This window comes from Octopus sinensis, linkage group LG2, assembly GCF_006345805.1.
Source record: "Octopus sinensis linkage group LG2, ASM634580v1, whole genome shotgun sequence".
Lineage (NCBI taxonomy): Eukaryota > Metazoa > Mollusca > Cephalopoda > Octopoda > Octopodidae > Octopus > Octopus sinensis.
The window spans coordinates 20618117-20638116 of NC_042998.1; the positions used below are offsets into that span (position 1 = coordinate 20618117).

Below are 20000 nucleotides of genomic sequence, written 5' to 3' on the forward strand. Positions count from 1 at the left end.
ATCGACCCCGAAAGGATGAAAGACAAAGTCGACCTCGGCGGAATTTGAAGTCAGAACGTAACGGCAGACGAAATACCTATTTCGTTACTACCCACAAGGGGCAAAACACAGAGAGGACAAACAAGGACAGACAAACGGATTAAGTCGATTACATCGACTCCAGTGCATAACTGGTCCTTAATTTATCGACCCCGAAAGGATGAAAGGCAAAGTCGACCTCGGCGGAATTTGAACTCAGAACGTAACAGCAGACGAAATACCTATTTCGTTACTACCCACAAGGGGCAAAACACAGAGAGGACAAACAAGGACAGACAAAGGGATTAAGCCGATTACATCAACTCCAGTGCGTAACTGGTACTTATTTAATCGACCCCGAAAGGATGAAAGGCAAAGTCGATCTCGGCGGAATTTGAACTCAGAACGTAGCGGCAGACGAAATACCGCTAAGCATTTCGCCCGGCGTGGTAACCATTCTGCCAGTGCCAGTTCACTCACTACTATGATACCGTTAATGAAAATTTCTTCAGCCAACCGAACAGACTCATCAACAGTTCCTAGAAAAAGAATATTCAGCGACTTTAATTCCAGATTCGCCTCATGTTTTTAGGTGACGACTGTTTTAGCAAGGTCAAGGTCAGTCGTAACGTTTCCGAGAATTGTGCAGAGATTTAATAATGAATGAAAATCAAGACGCCTGTCTACTTCGATTCAATACATTGCTTTTATATGTGCTTCAAAGAAACTGCAGAACATGAAATATAGTTCAGCCTTGAGACAAACTCAAAATATACATTGATACTGTTGCTGTGGCTTTTGTAAGAACTAAAGATCTGCTGGACGACGATTGGTACTCATTCAACTTAAATAGGTTAGATTCCCTTAGTGCTACCCAGCTTAATATGCTTCAAGCTTTGTTGTTTACAGAGCAGCACCAAACACTTAAAACACCTTCAAATAGAGTTCAGATAATGTTGAGAATGTATATTAGTGATTATTGGATCAATCTCTGCAGCTCTAAGCCACAAGGCAATATCAAGGAAACTGTGGTATTCAGTGTAGTACAGAGAAAGTATATAGGCGGCTAGCCAAGGTGCCACGCGGTGGGAGTGAACCTGGAAACATGTGGTTCGGAAGAGAGCTTCTTTACCAGGCAGTTTAATTAAGACGAAGAGAACATTGGAACAAGTTTCTAGGGCGGTTAGCTGGCAGAATCGTTAGCACGCCGAGTGAAATGCTTAGCAGTATTTCGTCTGCCGTTACGTTCTGAGTTCAAATTCCGTCGAAGTCGACTTTGCCTTTCATCCTTTCGGGGTCGATAAATAAAGTACCAGTTTCGCACAGGGTTCGATGTAATCGACTTAATCCGTTTGTCTGTCTTTGTTTGTCCCCTCTATGTTTAGCCCCTTGTGGGTAGTAAAGAAAAAAGTATGTAGGCACGTGGTTTAGTTGTTAGGGTGCTCGGCTCACGATAGTAAGGTTATGCTTTCGATACCCGGTGATGTGTTATGTCCTTGAGCAAGACACTTTATTTCACAATGCTCCAGTCCGCTAGACTGGCAAACATGAGTAGTACCTGTATTTCAACAGACCAGCTTTGTCATCTTCTGTGGCACCTTGAATCTCATTGAGAACTACGTTAAGAGCACGCGTGTCCGTGAAGTGCTCGGCTACTTGCCTGTTAATTTCGCAAACAGGCTCTTCTGTTGGTCAGATCAACTGGAACCCTCGCCGTCGTAATCGACGGAGTTCCAAAAGTACAGTGAAATCTGTCACTCCAAGCAACAAACATCGTGAAAACTGCAGCAGCGTTAAAAACCAAATATATATAGTAATAAAAGTCATAAAAGTCATTATTATGAGATGATTATAAAGTCAGAAAGCAAAGCATACCATGGTTTCCACAAAGCTATTCATTGCTTCGTATACACCGGCTAATACATGCATATATATATACGGCAGGCTTCTTTCAGTTTCCGTCTACCAAATCCACTCACAAGGCTTTGGTCAGCCCGAGGCTATAGTAGAAGATACTTGCACAAGGTACCATGCAATGGGACTGAACCTGGAGCCATGTGGTTCGTAAGCAAGCTACTTACCACACAGCCATAGGCAAGGTTCTAACAGACAAAGTCCCGAAAAATGATCGTATGTAACTGAGCTTTTGAAAGGTGCCAAGCCAGTCTTCATGGAACACCTCCACAAACTCTCCAAACGATGTTGGGAAAAGGGTGCAGTTCTATAGGGAATAAAGGGATCAATATTGTCATTGGATAGAGACTAAGCCGGTAGTGACAAGTGATTTTAAAAATCATTAATTATAAGGACGTATTTTATGGTCTATAAAATTTTCACTCGAATAGTTTGGCAAAGGTTTCTTATTTCTTATTTCTTTACTACCCACAAGGGGCTGAACATAGAGGGGACAAACAAGGAGAGACAACGGGATTAACTCGATTACATCGACCCCTGTGTGTAACTGGCCCTTAATTTATCGACCCCGAAAGGATGAAAGGTAAAGTCGACCTCGACGGAATTTGAACTCAGAACGTAACAGCAGACGTAATACCGCTAAGCATTTCCCCCAGCGTGCTAACATTTCTGCCAGCTCGCCACCTTTAGTTTGGCAAAGGTTTCGAAACTTTCAGAGTATATCATAAGTCGTAAAATAACTTCTGTACCAAAACGTCTCCTATAGATATGATATATATTTCTTTATTGCCAACAAGGGGCTAAACATAGAGGGGACAAACAAGGACAGACAAAGGGATTAAGTCGATTACATCGACCCCAGTGCGAACTGGTAGTTTATTTATCGACCCCGAAAGGATGAAAGGCAAAGTCGACCTCGGCGGAATTTGAACTCAGAACGTAGTAACGACAGACGAAATACGGCTACGCATTTCGCCCAGCATGCTAATGTTTCTGCCAGCTCGCCGCCTTTCCTATAGATATGATATATTCAATATACCAACTTCGAAGTGTCGAGAGCAGAAGCACTCGCAATGTAAGTCGACCGATCTGTTTCAGATGCTACCCTACCATTCATTCGTTGCCTTTCTAAGCTGCTAAGTGTCATAATGTCTTTCCATGATGGTAAGCTTAGCACTATGTGTTGTGATGGATATTTCTTCGAAGATCCTGAAGTGGAATCTTCTTCACACTGCCCTAAAACACGCGTTTTAGTCTGATATGAACCTCAACTGAAAGTATAACAAGTTCTTCGTTGAAACCAAATTAACACCGAAGCTATGATAGGTAAATTACTGTTGAAGGCGACAAGCCGGCAGAAACGTTAGCACGCCGGGCGAAATGCGTAGCCGTATTTCGTCTGCCGTTACGTTCTGAGTTCAAATTCCACCGAGGTCGACTTTGCCTTTCATCTTTTCGGGGTCGATTAAATAAGTACCAGTTACGCACTGGGATCGATATAATCGACTTAATCCGTTTGTCTGTCCTTGTTTGTCCCCTCTGTGTTTAGCCCCTTGTGGGTAGTAAAGAAATAAGAAACGTTAGCACGCCTGGCGAAATGCGTAGCCGTATTTCGTCTGCCGTTACGTTCTGAGTTCAAATTCCGCCGAGGTCGACTTTGCCTTTCACCCTTTCGGGGTCGATTAAATAAGTACCAGTTACGCACTGGGGTCGATGTAATCGACTTATTCCGTTTGTGTGTCCTTGTTTATCTACTCTGTGTTTAGCCCCTTGTGGGTAGTAAAGAAATAGGTAAATTACTGTTGTTTGCTGATGATCCAGTTTGCTATTTAAAAATGGCAGAAGGTTTGTAAAAGCTCATTAACAGATTTTCGGGCGCTTTAGGCCAATTTGGGTTCATAATCTGTCTTAAAGAGGTTCGAAGCTGGATCTCACATTCATTGCAAATGTAGTCTTCATACTCCTCTTTCACATGTTCTCTCCGTAGCCTGCAAGATTGACTGATACTACTTATGTGTGTGTGCGTATATATATATGTATATATATATATATATATATATATATATATATATAGAGAGAGAGAGAGAGAGAGAGAGAGAGAGACAGACAGACAGACTGACAGAAACAGGCAGACAGACAGACAGACAGAGATAGATACGTTTGCTTGTATGTATGTATGTATAAAAAATCATCTCGGAGAAATGTCGAAAAGTTTAGCTAAATATACATTATCAATGAAGTTAGACGTGTATACGCGTGTAAACACACACACACACACACACATACACACATACATACATAGATACATCACATACATACATACTTAATTCATACATACTTACATTCATACATACATACATACATACATACATACATATATACATACACTACATACATACATACTACATTCATAATACATACATACATACATACACTTACATTCATACATACTTACATTCATACATACATACATACTACATACATACATATATCATACATACATACATCATACATACATACTTACATTCATACATACATACATACATACATACATACATCATACATACTTACATTCATACATACATACATACATACATAGATACATACATACATACATACTTACATTCATACATACATACATACACACATACATACTTACATTCATACATACTTACATTCATACATACATACATACATACATACATACATACATACATACATACATTCATACATACATGCATACATACATACATGCATACATACATACATACATACATACATACATACATTCATACATACTTACATTCATACATACATACATACATACATACATACATACATACATACATACATACATTCATACATACATACATACATACATACATACATACATACATACATACATACATGCATACATACATACATACATACATACATACATACACACACACAGAGATAGATAGATATATATAGAGAGAGAGAGAAGGGGGAGAGAGGGAAGAAGAATGAGAAAGTGAGAACGAGAGAGAGAGAGAGAGAGAGAGAGAGAGAGAGAGAGATTAATGAATAGTTCTTCTCGATGTTCTGAATTTTAAAATGCTTGTTATCTTTTTCTTTACGTTCTTCACGCCTTCGTCTTGATTATCAAATCACCGACTGATCTAATTTGTCTTCTTGCTTTTTTATTTTAACTGTTTTACATGTTTTCTTCCTTATTTTGTAAGTTGGGGTAGTTTTCTGTTTTGGTTCTTTTCTTTGTTTGCTTGTTTGTTTGTTTTTTTCATGCCGAAATTATATTTTTCGTTTTATGTTTTGATCTGTTATTCTAGAAATATATATATATAGACAGAGGTCTTTCATGTACTTGTCTGTTGTTGTGGATCATTTTGCTTGTTTATTTGTTTAAATTGAGCATCACACACGGTATATAGAAGCTTGATTAAGACAGTTCTATTACTCAAATATAAAAATTAAAGATACAAGAAGGCTGGTAGTATGAAAGAGGGGGAGGAGGATCATCAGAACTAATTTGCCAAGTTTCTCTCACTCTTACTTCCTGTTTCTGTTGTGCCTGTAATTCAAAGGGGCCAGTCTTCCTTGTCACATTCTGTGTCACGCTGAATATCCCCCGAGAACTACGTTAAGGGGTCATCATCATTATTGTTCGACCGTGGTCGAGACAATGGAATTTACCATGCTACGCCAGACTTCACGGTCCATTATAACATTACGGAGGTCCTGTTGCTGGATGCCTGTATCCCTGGAGATTACATCAGGGTAGGAGAGTGTGCGCCCTCTGGTATCACGAGTAGATGGCTTCCAGAGGAGAAGAGTAGAAATGACCTCGTTTTCAGCTCTACAACAATGTCCAGCAAACTGGACTCTTCTACCTTTCCCAAGAGATGATACAGGTGGTAGTTTCCCATATATTCGCATTTTGGTTGGATGGCGCTTCCACGAGAGATTTTGAGCTCTCATTAGGAGGCGAGTGTAAGTTCCATCCAACCGCCTCTCAAGCTTCTTTGATAATGTCCAGTTTTCTGAGCCATACAGTAGAATTGGTTCGACTGTGGCTTTGAAGATTTCAAGTTTGAAGTCTCTACTTAGATTTGATGACCAGATCTTATGCATGTAATTAAGGGGTACAAGTGTCTGTGGAGTGCTCAGCCACTTGCACGTTAATTTCACGAACAGGCTGTTCCGTTGATCGGATAAACTGGAACCTTCGTCGTCGTAAGCGATGGAGTGCCACGTCATTTGTTTCAGATACGCGGTAGTGTGTGTGTGTGTGTGTGTGTGTGTGAAGAGATCATGTATAACTTTTAAATTCGAAGAGAACATTTTATATATATATAACTTTTACTTAAAATAGTACAATTTATTATATCGATTTGTGTACATTATTTCATCAAGCTTCTAAAGCAATGAGACAAAGCCGAATCTGGTGATATTTGAACTCAGAAGCTTGTAGTAACGGGTTATGTGTTATATTTTCGTGTGAGACGACTCAATGACTTCAGTACGTGCATTGGTTTTCAATTTAGTGCCATACTTCTCACTTTATACCACATTTTTTGTTGTTTTTTTTTTGTCTCTTTTCTTTCACTCTCAGTCTTTGCATTCTCGCTTTTTCTCTCTTCCTCACTCTCTCTTACTCTCTTCTCTCTCATGTTCTATCTTTCTGATTCTGTTTCTCCCTTTTGCTCTCTCTCTCACCCTCTCACCGTCTCCACCCTCTCTCTCTCCCTCTCTGTCTCTCTCTCTCCCTCTCTGTCTCTCTCTCTTTCATTCACACGCACACACACACACACACATACACACACACACACACACACACACACACACACACACACATACACACACACTACCTATTCTTGCTTTCGATCTTTCTTAATTATCTTAACCTTTGAAGACGCCAAACAATCCGTGCTTTCATTTGGTTATTTGCGACTTCAAGAAATATTTATCAATATCGTTAATAAATTGAATTGATTGACGAGAGACGTCGAGGCGAAATCAGCTCATCAGCTAATCTAAGCTTTTGCAATTGTTTTTTGGTTGTTTGTTTGGTGTTGTTGCTGTTGTTGTTTTAATTAATTAGTCCAGGTTAGAGGCGGAGAATCCATAGCATGCATAAACTCATCGTCCTCTCCTGCAACCTCGAATACTGGAATCGATACGCTTGATGTTTTGTGAGAATTTCGATTCTTACATGTGAATCTATTACTTGATGTATTTTTAAAAAATTCCATGCTAGCCAACAAAGTAGACTTCACACGATCAAAGATCAATTCCATCGACGCTGATTTGGATCCAAACAGCAATAACAACAACAACATCATACTAATAGAGCCAAGTAGAGAGCTGTTTCACAAAAACTCAACCTATTAGAAATCGTAGCCAAATACCCCTCAAATCACATTCGACCGTCTTAAAAATGGAAGAACACTGCAATGAAGAAAAGTATATCTTCTACTATAGCCTCGAGCCGACCAAAGCCTTATGAGTGGACATGGTTGACGGAAACTGAAAGAAGCCTGCCGTGTATGTGTGTGTGTGTGTGTGTGTCTGTGTGTGTGTCTGTCTGTCTGTCTGTCTGTCTGTCTGTCTGTCTGTCAGTCTGTGTTTGTCCCTTCTCACTGCTTGACAACCGGCGTTGGTGTTTTTACGTACCCGTGACCTACCGGTTTGGCAAAAGAACCCAATAAAATAAGTTACCAGGCTTAAAAAGAATACTGGGTGTCAATTCATTCGACTAAGGGTTCTTGAAGGCAGTGCCCTCAGCATGGCCGCTTTCTGTTGACTGAAACAAGTAAACGATAAAAGATATCGTTGATCCTTCATGGCAGATCGCTTTGTGAAAATGGAAGAATCATATAACCTTAATAAATCAATTTGTTCGACTAAACCCTTCAAGGTGATGCCCCAGCATGGCCGCAGTCCAATGACTGAAGCAAGTAAAAGATAAAAAGTCTTTCTTGTTGCGAGATCAGTGACTTATTGTTGCTTAGTTTTCTATATATTGCGAGCTGGAGCGAATCACTGTTATGTCTAGACGGGTATTCACCACTGAGAATGGGCACAAATAGCCCGAAATAGTAAAACATACAAATCTGCACACATACATACATAAATACATACACATATACACATACATACATACATCATACATACATACATACATACATACATACATACATACATACATACACATACATACATACATACATACATACATACTTACATACATTCGTAAACACCAATTCAAGAAATATTGGTGGAACATTACCATCAAAGCTTCTGTTAAATGTTAAGCATAACTTGCCGGATATTGTTGTTTGGGACTGAGGGGCAATGTTATGTACCCTTATAGAGGTCAGCTGCCCTGCAGATATAAATATTTCTTTGAAAATCAAAGAAAAATAGGATATCTATGGACAACTGCTTCGTAACCTCCAGCTTCTATATCCAGACTATGAATTCATATTCATACAAATAATAATGGAAGCACTAGGTTTTGTTAGCAAATGTTTAAAGGAGAATCTGGATAAACTGGGATTAGTGATCTCGCCGTCTGCTAGAAGATGGTAGGAGTTTGCTCCCCTGCTTGCAATATATATCGGGCGCAGATTGCATCGATAACGAGCCGGAGGATGCTCCTCCTGGGGTTAAAGACAGTAGTAACATCGATTCCTACGGAATAGTCATTATATTGATGTGGCGATAAACATTACTTCTCAGTATAGTCACAACTTCCATCTCTTATACAGATTTTCTAACAAGCAGCTTTGCTTGTTATAAAAATAAAAGTTAATCTCCTTGTGGATAGTAAAAGAGCAAATGCTGAAAATGGTTTCGATGCAGGAATTGCGACCTGTCTGTTGTCTGTAAGAACAATTGGGGGCGTTACTAAACTGGAAAACCTAATTTGCATACTCTTTTACTCTTTTACTTGTTTCAATCATTTGACTGCGGCCATGCTGGAGTACCGCCTTTAATCGAGCAACTCGACCCCGGGACTTATTCTTTTGTAAGCCCAGTACTTATTCTATCGGTCTCTTTTGCCGAACCGCTAAGTAACGGGGATATAAACAATAGGGGACAAACACAGACACACAAACACACACACGCATATATATATATATACATATATACGACGGGCTTCTTTCAGTTTCCGTCTACCAAATCCACTCACAAGGCTTTGGTCGGCCCGAGGCTATAGTAGAAGACACTTGCCCAAGGTGCCACGCAGTGGGACTGAACCCGGAACCATATGGTTGGTAGACAAGCTACTTACCACACAGCCAAATTAATTCAGTTTTTTTATGAATGACTCACTGAGCTGAAAATCTTTGATACTATAGTTGTGTAAAACTACACCCGTCACTCACAAGTGAGTATGCCTTTGTAGCATGTACTCTAGACCCTTCTAGCTTTCACCCAGTGGAACAGCAAGGATGTGGCAGTTGGAGGGTTAAAGGGCTATTAGACAGCTTGATGGGTCGAGGGCCACAGTTGTTGATACGGATTTTCATCATGTTTGTCGTTTTCGTAGTGTTAAATTTTCCATCATAGTCTCTAGATAAATCTTTTGGTTATTTTACAGAAGTGCTTCTTGATTGGCAGAACCTCTCTGGAGAATTGTAGATGTTGCAGCATCTTTTCTTTTCTTTTTTTTTTATTTAATGTCAGGAAAGCACTCACATCGGAATGGATTTATAATTTATCATTTGCTTTTAAGAAGTATTCTGTTCTTATAAGTAGAGTACATATTTAAACGGTTGACCGTAATTTTGAAGTTTCGACTTGATAAAACTTTCGGTTTTTCTGGGTAGTGTTTTCAGGTATTAGTCTTTGGTTGGCGTTGTTATATTCTCCATGGAGAGGTGTATAGAAGCGTGTGCGTGTGTGTGTGCGTGTGCGTGTGTCTGTGTGTGTTTGTCTGTCTGTCTGTCTGTATTTATTTATTTACTTATTTATTGTGGAGACACTGATTAGGTGAAGTACATGATTGCATAATGTTGCTTCAAATGTTATGTAATTATTTCGGCATTTCACTGAAACGCGTGTATGTCTTTAAAAGCATTGAATACCATAAATAGTTTCTGTTTATTATGCCTTTCTCTCTCCTTCTCTCTCTCTCTCTTAGTATATACACACACACACTATATATATATACATATATACATATATACATATATATATATATATATATATTATATATATATATATATATATAATATATATATATATATATATATATATATATATATATATAAGCAGATAGGGGTTGTAAATTCAACCCTCCATGGGATAACATATATCCAATATACTCCTAGAGAGGTACCCAACAAAGCTAATACATAAATGTTAAAAATTGCGATGCAATTAATTCATCTACTGTATTATGTGGGCAAAGGTAAAATTACTTTTACCGTAAATTAATAATACAAAATGAGAAAATGGAGAAATATATCTAAATCAATCATCAACCATCTGATAATACCCAATCAATACTTTATTAAACCATTACACAATAGCAATGATATTATACATTAATATAGTACAAATATAACAAGACATAGAAATAGAAATAGAAATACATTTACATTGTAGCTGACAGCTGTTTCGGCCGTGAAGACAGGTATGTCCCATTTAACCTATATATATATATATATATATATATATATTATATATAATATATTATATATATATATATATATATATATATATATATATAATATATTATATATATATATATATTTGAGGGAATATTATTCCAAACTTACACGTTACTTAATCATTGTTATATGTTTTATCTTATATTTAATCTTTCTATAATATGTAATTTTCTAGATGGTATAATTTAATTTTTCATTATTGAATTGATGAAAGGTGTTTTTTTTTAAATGTATATATATATATATATATATATATATATAGTGTATGTGTGTGTGCGCGTGTGTGTGGCTTCTAACTTTGGAAACAATAGTTGTTATTATGCATTCAGTTAAATTGAAGCAATTCTCAGCTCTGAATGTCTTTCAATTTCACACAAAATGCACATTTTCATACGATCTATCTCACAGTTATTTCTCTCTTTATTTCTTTTATTCAGGTTTCTTTTATAGTAAAGATAATTCCGAGCCCTGACTGGTTCGTTGGAGTGAGTTCTTTAAACCTCTGCTCTAAGAAGAAATGGAAGAAAAAGGTGATCATGAAATTGTTTCCGGTCGATGCTGGTACCGACATCGGATTGACATTTACGTCGCCCAATTGGCCTGCTTATCCTCCAGAAAAAATCAATAGGATCACATCTTCATTTCCTGATCACGAAGCCAGTTCGTTCCACTATAAAAGTCTCAAAAAGTTGCCTCGTATAGCTTACGCAACTTTCTATAAAGTCGAGGAATACAGAAGTATTTTTAAGCGGATGAAGCCTTATAAATCACGACTTCCAAGTCTTATGGATCGGTTACCTCCTCTTGTTAACAAACCATCAGTTGCAAATCACCCTTATAAGCCATCAACGAATGCACAGACTGGTGGACAACCAGCCAAGTCTTATACCGAAACGGTATCATCACCGCTTGATGATGACAATGAGGAGAATTTCGGCAACATTACAAATCTACTTGCAGTTGCTGAAAACGAACCAGGTAAGATTGTTGTTCTCTTTAGAATTGTGTTTCACTGATTTTATTTCGGTCGTTTTTTGTTGCTGTTTAGCTCCAGATCATCCATGATCGAGCACACTTCTGACCACGACGCTTCAACCGTGACCATCTGTTTTTCTTATATTTAGAACTAAAACGGCGAGCTGGTAGAATCGTTACTATGTCCACAAAAGGTTTAGCAGCATTTCTTGGGGTTTTTTTTTACGTTCTGATTTCAAATTCCGCCGAGGTCGGATTTACCTTTCATTCTTTCGGAGTTGGTACAATAAGTACCAACTGAGCACTAAGATCGATGTATAGTCAACTTGCCCACTCACTTAAAAATTGCTGGCCTTGTGCCAAAATTTGAAATTATTATATCTAGAACTACTCTTTTACTCTTTTACTTGTCTCAGTCATTTGACTGTGGCCATGCTGGTGCACCGCCTTTAGTCGAGCAAATCGACCCCGGGACTTATTCTTTGGAAGCCTACACACGTCTATCGGTTCTTTTGCCGAACCGCTAAGTTACGGGGACATAAACACGCCACCATCGGTTGTCAAGCGATGTTGTGGGGACAAACACAGACACTAACATATACACACACATACACATATATACGACGGGCTTCTTTCGGTTTCCATCTACCAAATCCACTCACAAGACTCTGGTCGGCCGGAGGCTAGAGCAGAAGACACTTGCTCAAGGTGCCACGGAGTGGGACTGAACCCGGAACCATGCGGTTGGGAAGCAAGCTACTTACCACACAGCCACTCCTGCGCCTAAAATATAGGGAACGCTTCACGAATTTGCGTGTCATCCTTGCGCAGGGGCCATGCTAATCTTCTCTGTATCGTTCCAATTTTAGTATATGTACTGCCGAAGCAGTTTATATCCAAGACTACAATGTCCTTCCTTTTTTTTGTATGTATGTTAGGACTTAATTCGAAGAGCTTGGCTGCTAGTTCTACCTGGTCAAACGACAACGTAGAACAGTGGTGGGCGAATATTTTTAATACCTGAGATGGATTACAAACGCATAAAATATCCTGCGTGGGCGCACCTGTAATGAGAAAATAATGGAGTTTTAATTTTCTAAATTCAAAACTGTGTCCTCAAGCACACTAAGCAACATTAATTAAAACGCTATACTTCATTAATTAACCTGATAGTTACAATGCTTTAAATGCCAAAACAACAAAGATGCTGCGGAGAAGAACGTTTTAAATTTAATTAAATTTGAATCTTAATCAGAATTTGAAAAGTTCTGAGATGTCAGATGAGACGCATGATGCAGCAGTTCTTAGTTGATTTGTAAGATTATTATCTGTAGGTCTGACAATACAAGTGGTTCTTGGTTAAGTTCAATGTGGAGGAGAATAAAAAAAAAACTGTTGTAGAAATCAGTAATGTAATTCTCAGTGCGTAATTCCCCCAAAAAAGTGGATATTTTTCATCCACTATTATAGGACTTTGATAATTTCAAAGTAGACCACCCATTAAATTTGGTTATCAAAATATTATCCGAATGTAATTGAATGAAATTGTGTTGTAAGGAATCACATCCTTTCATTTTGGTATCACATCAAAAGAAGTTTTGCATCTTCATTGTTTGATTTCATGGTTTTCAAAAAATTATGACCTTTTTTTCGAAATTAATCCAAAGGATTAAAACAGTGTAAGGGATTCCACCATCGATTCTCGTCTTTGTTCGTTCAAACTTTCGGTGATGGAAAGTATACCACACGGTTTCTTCTACTTTGTTGAAGGTGGTGAGCTGGCAGAAACGTTAGCACGCCGGGCGAAATGCTTTGCGGTATTTCGTCTGCCGTTACGTTCTGAGTTCAAATTCCGCCGAGGTCAACTTTGCCTTTCATCCTTTCGGGGTCGATAAATTAAGTACCAGTTACACACTGGGATCGATGTAATCGACTTAATACCTATGTCTGTCCTTGTTTGTCCCCTCTGTGTTTAGCCCCTTGTGGGTAATAAAGAAATAGGTTTCTTCTGCTTTGTTTTTTTAATGTTTGTCATTTTAGTTAGGAACAATAACAGCATTTTTCAAGTCGTAACGTTTGCGTCGATATAAAGTTAATTAAATCATTATAATTTCAAATTGAAATCGTTTAACTGGTTCATGCCATAAACCAAAAATGGCAATCACATAACCATTTTTGGACCTCTGATTTTATAATGATGTGTTTTGACATCTGCGAAGAATTATTCTCCAAATTTCATTTCAATGAAGCACCTTGGCATACGATTTTCACTTAGCTACCGAACCTCGCAATAGTATTTTTTTAAATCAGTATATTTCGCTAAGTAGAGTTTTAATTTTTTTTTAAATCCTATATTTCCCGACTTTTAGTAAAGAGTTGATATATTTTCTTACCGTTTTCATCAGTATTGGAGAACGTTTTCATAAATTTTTATTGGGGAATAACTTAAGGATGCATTGTTATTATAATCCAGTTGACAGCTTTCCAATTCTTTATTGATTAAAGCCACAAGTTTTTGGGTGAATCCAACCGTAGTTGGAGCACTACCAATAACTACGCGACAGATTTTTGCAGATTAAATCGAAATGATTTATAAGCGCAGGCGTGACTTTGTGGTAAGAAGTGAGCTGGCAGAAACGTTAGCACGCCGGGCGAAATGCTTAGTGGTATTTCGTCTGCCGTTACGTTCTGAGTTCAAATTCCGCCGAGGTTGACTTTGCTTTCATCCTTTCGGGGTCGAAAAATTAAGTACCAGTTATGCACTGGGGTCGATATAATCGACTTAATACCTATGTCTGTCCATGTTTGTCTCCTCTATGTTTAGCCCCTTGTGGGTAATAAAGAAATAGGTATTTCGTCTGCCGTTACGTTCTGAGTTCAAATTCCGCCGAGGTTGACTTTGCTTTCATCCTTTCGGGGTCGAAAAGTTAAGTACCAGTTATGCACTGGAGTCGATATAATCGACTTAATCCGTTTGTCTGTCCTTGTTTGTCCCCTCTGTGTTTAGCCCCTTGTGGGTAGTAAAGAAAGAAGAAGTTTGCTTCTCAAACACTTGATTCCGGGTTCAATCTCATTGCGTGGCATCTTGGGAAAGTGTCTTCTACTATATAGCCTCGGGCCGATCAAAGCCTTGTAAGTGGATATGGTTCATGGAAACTGAAAGAAGCCCGTCTGTTTGTCTGTGTCTCTGTCTGTCTGTGTTTTTCCCCTCTCACTGCTTGACAATCGGCGTTGGCGTTTTTACGTACCCGTGACTTAGCGGTTTGGCAAAAGAACCCAATAAAATAAGTTACCAGGCTTTAAAAAAAATACAGGGTGTCGATACATTCGACTAAGGGTTCTTGAAGGCAGTGCCCCCAGCATGGCCGCAGTCAGTTGACTGAAACAAGTAAAGGATAAAAGATATCGTTGATCCTTAATGGCAGATCGCTTTGTGAAAATGAAAGAATCATATAACCTAAAATGGCTTGTATCACCACTGAAGGTCTCGTATTTACTGAGAGTATATAACCCTTGTAAGACTTGATCATTTCATCTTGTTCACAGTAGCGAGATATTACAGTTATGGGGTTAACTATCATAGACACGGGAACAGGGAGGGAGTGCAGGTGTTTGCGCTTGCTCCCCTTAAAATTTGAGGGAGCTATAAATATGCATTGAACAACCTCCTGAAAAACTTTATCGCCGAAACGAACGAGCATAGAAATATTTTTAGACTGATCTGAAACATTACTTTTCCATTATTTGACTTATCTGACTTGATTGATGTACAAATATAATAATAATAATAATAATAATAATAATATAATAATAATAATAATAATAATGATAATAATAATAATAATAATAATAATAATAATAATAATGATAATAATAATAATAATGCTTTTTAATTTATGTATCAATACCAGCAGATGACAACGTGTCTCTAAAAGAAATGGAGAAACTTTTCAAAATACAAAGACCTGGAAATAGAGGTAACTCGAATGTGGAATCAAAAAAACAGAAACAATTCCTATCATAGTAGGCGCATTAGGTATGATAAAAATATTCAGACAAATACATAACAAAAACACCAGGACTTACAAACACACATAACATACAGAAAATTGCACTACTGGGCATTGCACACATCCTACGCAAAGCACTTTCAATACAGTAACCATCAGAGCATCACAACAAATCACAACACATACCCAAGGCACACAGCTGTGCTCGGTAGTGAAGTGAAAGTACGCTATAAAAATAAAACTGCTGAATGATAATAATGATGATAATAATAATAATAATAATAATAATAATAATAATAATAATAATAATAATATAATAAGATCAACTAATGATTAATAAAGCCGTAACTGAAGACAGCCACAGAAAGAAGAAAGGCCTCAGTATGGCCTGGATTGACTACAAAAGGCGTTTGATAGCATCCCCCACACATGGATCCTCGAAACACTAGCCATTAACAAAGTAGCACCAACAATCATAAAATTCATAGAGCACTCTATGAATAAATGGCAAACAGTCCTACACCTCCAACAAAAGAGGGACTCATGAAAACCAAAGACATCCCCATTAGAAGAGGAATATTCCAGGGAGACACGCTCTCTCCACTCCTTTTCTGCTTGGCACTGTCACTCTATCTGATATGCTAAATAGAACTGGATGCGGATATAAATGTTACGGCAAAACGATCAGCCACCTTTTATATATGGATGACCTAAAACTATACGCTGCAAATGACAAACAGCTGGAAACACTATTAAAGACAGTTCATGGATTTACCAAAGAAATAGATATGAAATTGGATTAGAAAAATGCGCCAAAGTAACCATGAAAAGAGGAAAACTAGTTAAGAGTAACAACATCACACTAGATAAAACCAATGAAATAAAAGAATTAGACCAAAGCCAAACTTACAAATACTTAGGAATCCATGAACTAGATAAGACACAACACACACAAATGAAAGAGAAAAAAAAAAAAGAATATATAGACGAGTTAGATCAATACTAAAAACAGAGCTCAATGCTAAAAACAAGATAATAGGTATCAACACTTTAGCTGTCCCAGCTACAATATCCTTAACTGGACACGAAATGAACTGTCCAAAATAGATAGGAAAACAAGAAAAATACTGACAGGATCTAGGATGCATCACCCAAAATCTGACATAGAAAGACTATATATACAACGTATAGAAGGTGGTAGAGGCCTTATACAGCTGGAAAACTACTATAAAATAACCACCATAGGACTGCAAAAATACCTACTTCAGAAGGAAGGAAAACTGATCCAGATAGCAGCAAAACACGAGCAAAACAAAAAACTGTTCTCAGTATTAAGGAAGCTGACAAATACAAACAAGAAATCATACCACCTAATAAACACAAGAAGAAGAAGAAGATGAAGAAACAACAAAAGCTATAAAACAAATGAAATCCAAACTAAAAATAGAACAGCAACGAGCCATGATAAAACGATGGCAAGAAAAACCCCTTCATGGTAAATACTGCACTAAACTAAACGCAAAAGAAATAGACAAAGAAAAATCCCAGCAATGGTTGAGAAGCTCAGGACTCAAAGCAGAAACAGAGGGATTTTTAATTGCAGCACAAGACCAAAGCCTCCCCCAGAAATTACCAAAAACATGTAATGAAAAGAAATATTACAAGTAACTGCAGAATATGTGGAGATGGACAAGAAACAATAAATCATATTATCTCTAGCTGCCCAGTCCTGGCTAAGAAGGAATATATTCACAGACATGACAGAGTTGGAACCTACATACATTAGAAGCTATGCCAACATTATGGAATAACAACAGAAAAAAGATGGTATAGGCACACACCAGAAAAGGTCACAGAAAACGAGAAAGCAACCATACTCTGGGATATGCCGATACACACAGATAGAGAAATTAAGGCCAACAGACCAGATATAGTTGTCAGAGATCATGAAGAAAAAAAATGCTTTCTAATTGATGTATCAATACCGGCAGATGACAACGTGTCTCTAAAAGAAATGGAGAAACTCTCAAAATACAAAGACCTGGAAATAGAGGTAACTAGAATGTGGAACCTGAAAACAGAAACAATTCCTATCATAGTAGGTGCATTAGGCATGATAAAAAAATATTCAGACAAATACATAACAAAAACACCAGGACTTACAAACACATATAACATACAGAAAATTGCACTACTAGGCACTGCACACATCCTACGCAGAACACTTTCCATACCATAACCATCAGAGCATCACAACAAATCACAGCACATACCCAAGGCACACAGAGCTGCGCTCGGTAGTGAAGTGAAAGCACGCTATAAAAATAAAACTACTGAATAATAATAATAATAATAAATGCCCTGATGCAGTACCAGGCAGTGGCTCTCGTGGCTTCTGATCTTAACTGATTGGAAGTGTTACCATGTACATTGTTTTGTCTTGGTATAAAAGATGGGCTACAACAAATACTCTGCTCAATACCACAGATTTGCTTGTCAGTTGTTTGACCTTAACCGGTTGAGCATGTCCCTTATTGGCTGACAATATGTGCATCTCTGATCACAAGCAGAAGCAGTGGGGGAGCATCATAGCGGTGTGTTGAAAGGTATTCTTGGAGGTTTGGATGATTCACCTTTGGAAACATGGCTTGTTCGTTCATCATCCTTACACAACCCTTATTCAGGAACCTTTTGAGCGGGATGGGCTACTCGACCTGAAGAAAATTCTAACTGGGCCTCACCTGCAAGGTCATGTGCTGTTTATCTTGATATGAGATTACCATGTCGCGCACATATGGTTGTGATGCATGTGCCTAGTGTACCCTTATCAGACGGGTAGTCATGATGGGTATATTGGGCTTCGTATATTTTACCCCTGTGTCACTTTGATGGCATGGACTGCTCTCTCACACAATAATAATAATAATAATAATAATAATAATGATAATTAATATTATTATACATGTGTTTGTTTTGATATTAGGATTGAAAAAAATCGACCTTTCTTGTAAAAGCATTTGGACCTGGGTTTGCACCCCCTAAGCAAATTTCGTTCCCGCACTAATGTTAACTGTGTGTGCGTGAGTGGGTGTATTCCAGTTTGTATCCTTTTTATCATTTCTTCCATATTTTCATATTACTTCCTTGAGGTTGTTTGGAACAGTAAAATTCCGAAATCTATCGTCAACGTTTCTAGAATTATGATCTCTTTAAGATGGAGTGATATTGACAGCGTAGCTTTTACTACTAGAATTTGAATTTTGACCGTTAAATTATACATACGTCACCAATCAGGTGTTGGTTTTTATTTGTGACAGATGTATGTTGATTGTGTATTTATTTTAGCATCATGCTGTGTTATGACTATACTATTGCCTCCATTATGAATACCTGTGCGAAATTCTATAAATCATAGGTGTGTTTGTTGTTTATCAATGTTTTCTTAATGTCTATGAGTCATATGTTGTTGTTGTTGTTGTTGTTGGCATCCTTTTGTCTCTGGAGACAATGGAGTTGCGCATAAACTAATCCAGTCTGGTTCTTACATTTCCTGTCCTCTCCAGTTTTGCGCAGGCCTGGGTTAGATGTAAGAAAATCCTGGGTAGCCCAATGGTCAGGATTGCTCTCTCGACCTTGCTGACGTAGTCCAAAGGAGCGCAGAGCATTACGTTTGGCACCAGCTTGGTTGCAGGAGCTGCTGGAAGAGTGTCGAGTCGAACACTAAACCGCCTACGAAGCTCCACTCCGGACTTCTTTGAAAGTTGTCTCCTTTTCGTAACCCTGGATAGGGGCCCATACCGGGTACTGTCAGCCGGAGCCAGCTGAGCCCAGGACTCATGTCAGGCAGGGTCGTCACTCCCTGAAGTAGTGAAGAAAATCGCTATCCACTACCTTTTCATATGTGTCATATGAATCAAATAGTATACGATGGATAGATAACACATTATAACCTCATAAGACAGAAAACAATGTACATTACTCCAAACCATAAAACTAACACTAATAATAACAACAAATACATAAAATATCTTTTAAGAAACCTAATTAGTAGCACATTACAAGCATGTACATCTGCGAACAATGTGATTTATAAATTTGGATGCACAAGTTATATTGGTCACACAAGTACGACAGTCTCCTGTCGGTTCACTTAAAACAAGAACCAACTGCATTATGCTAAACTGCACAAAACAACAAATAACAAAATCTAGATCGAAAAATACTGCTAGGCAATTAATATATATTCCACAGAATTCTACATAAAAATTGAGGATTAATGATAGAGGTAATACTTATCATACAGCACAAAGCTCAAAAAGGGTAAACATGCAAACAACATACATAGTCACAAGCAAAAGTAAACACCTGATTGATTACGTATAAATTTAATGCTCAAAATTTA

General features: G+C 37.9%; 1 protein-coding gene and 1 non-coding gene across 3 annotated transcripts in view; one reads left to right on the top strand and one right to left on the bottom strand.

Moving 5' to 3' along the window:
* Positions 1–20000, top strand: part of LOC115232629 (spondin-1-like) — a 62423-nt gene that overhangs the window by 28231 nt on the left and 14192 nt on the right. For both annotated transcript variants that reach the window (XM_029802623.2, XM_036511707.1), the window contains exon 4: positions 11051–11591. In XM_029802623.2, the coding sequence (XP_029658483.1) occupies positions 11051–11591 (541 nt within the window). The remainder of the gene's footprint in view (positions 1–11050; positions 11592–20000) is intronic.
* Positions 12375–12479, bottom strand: LOC115208814. The gene has a single exon (XR_003881261.1). It is a non-coding gene; the product is annotated as a U6 spliceosomal RNA (small nuclear RNA).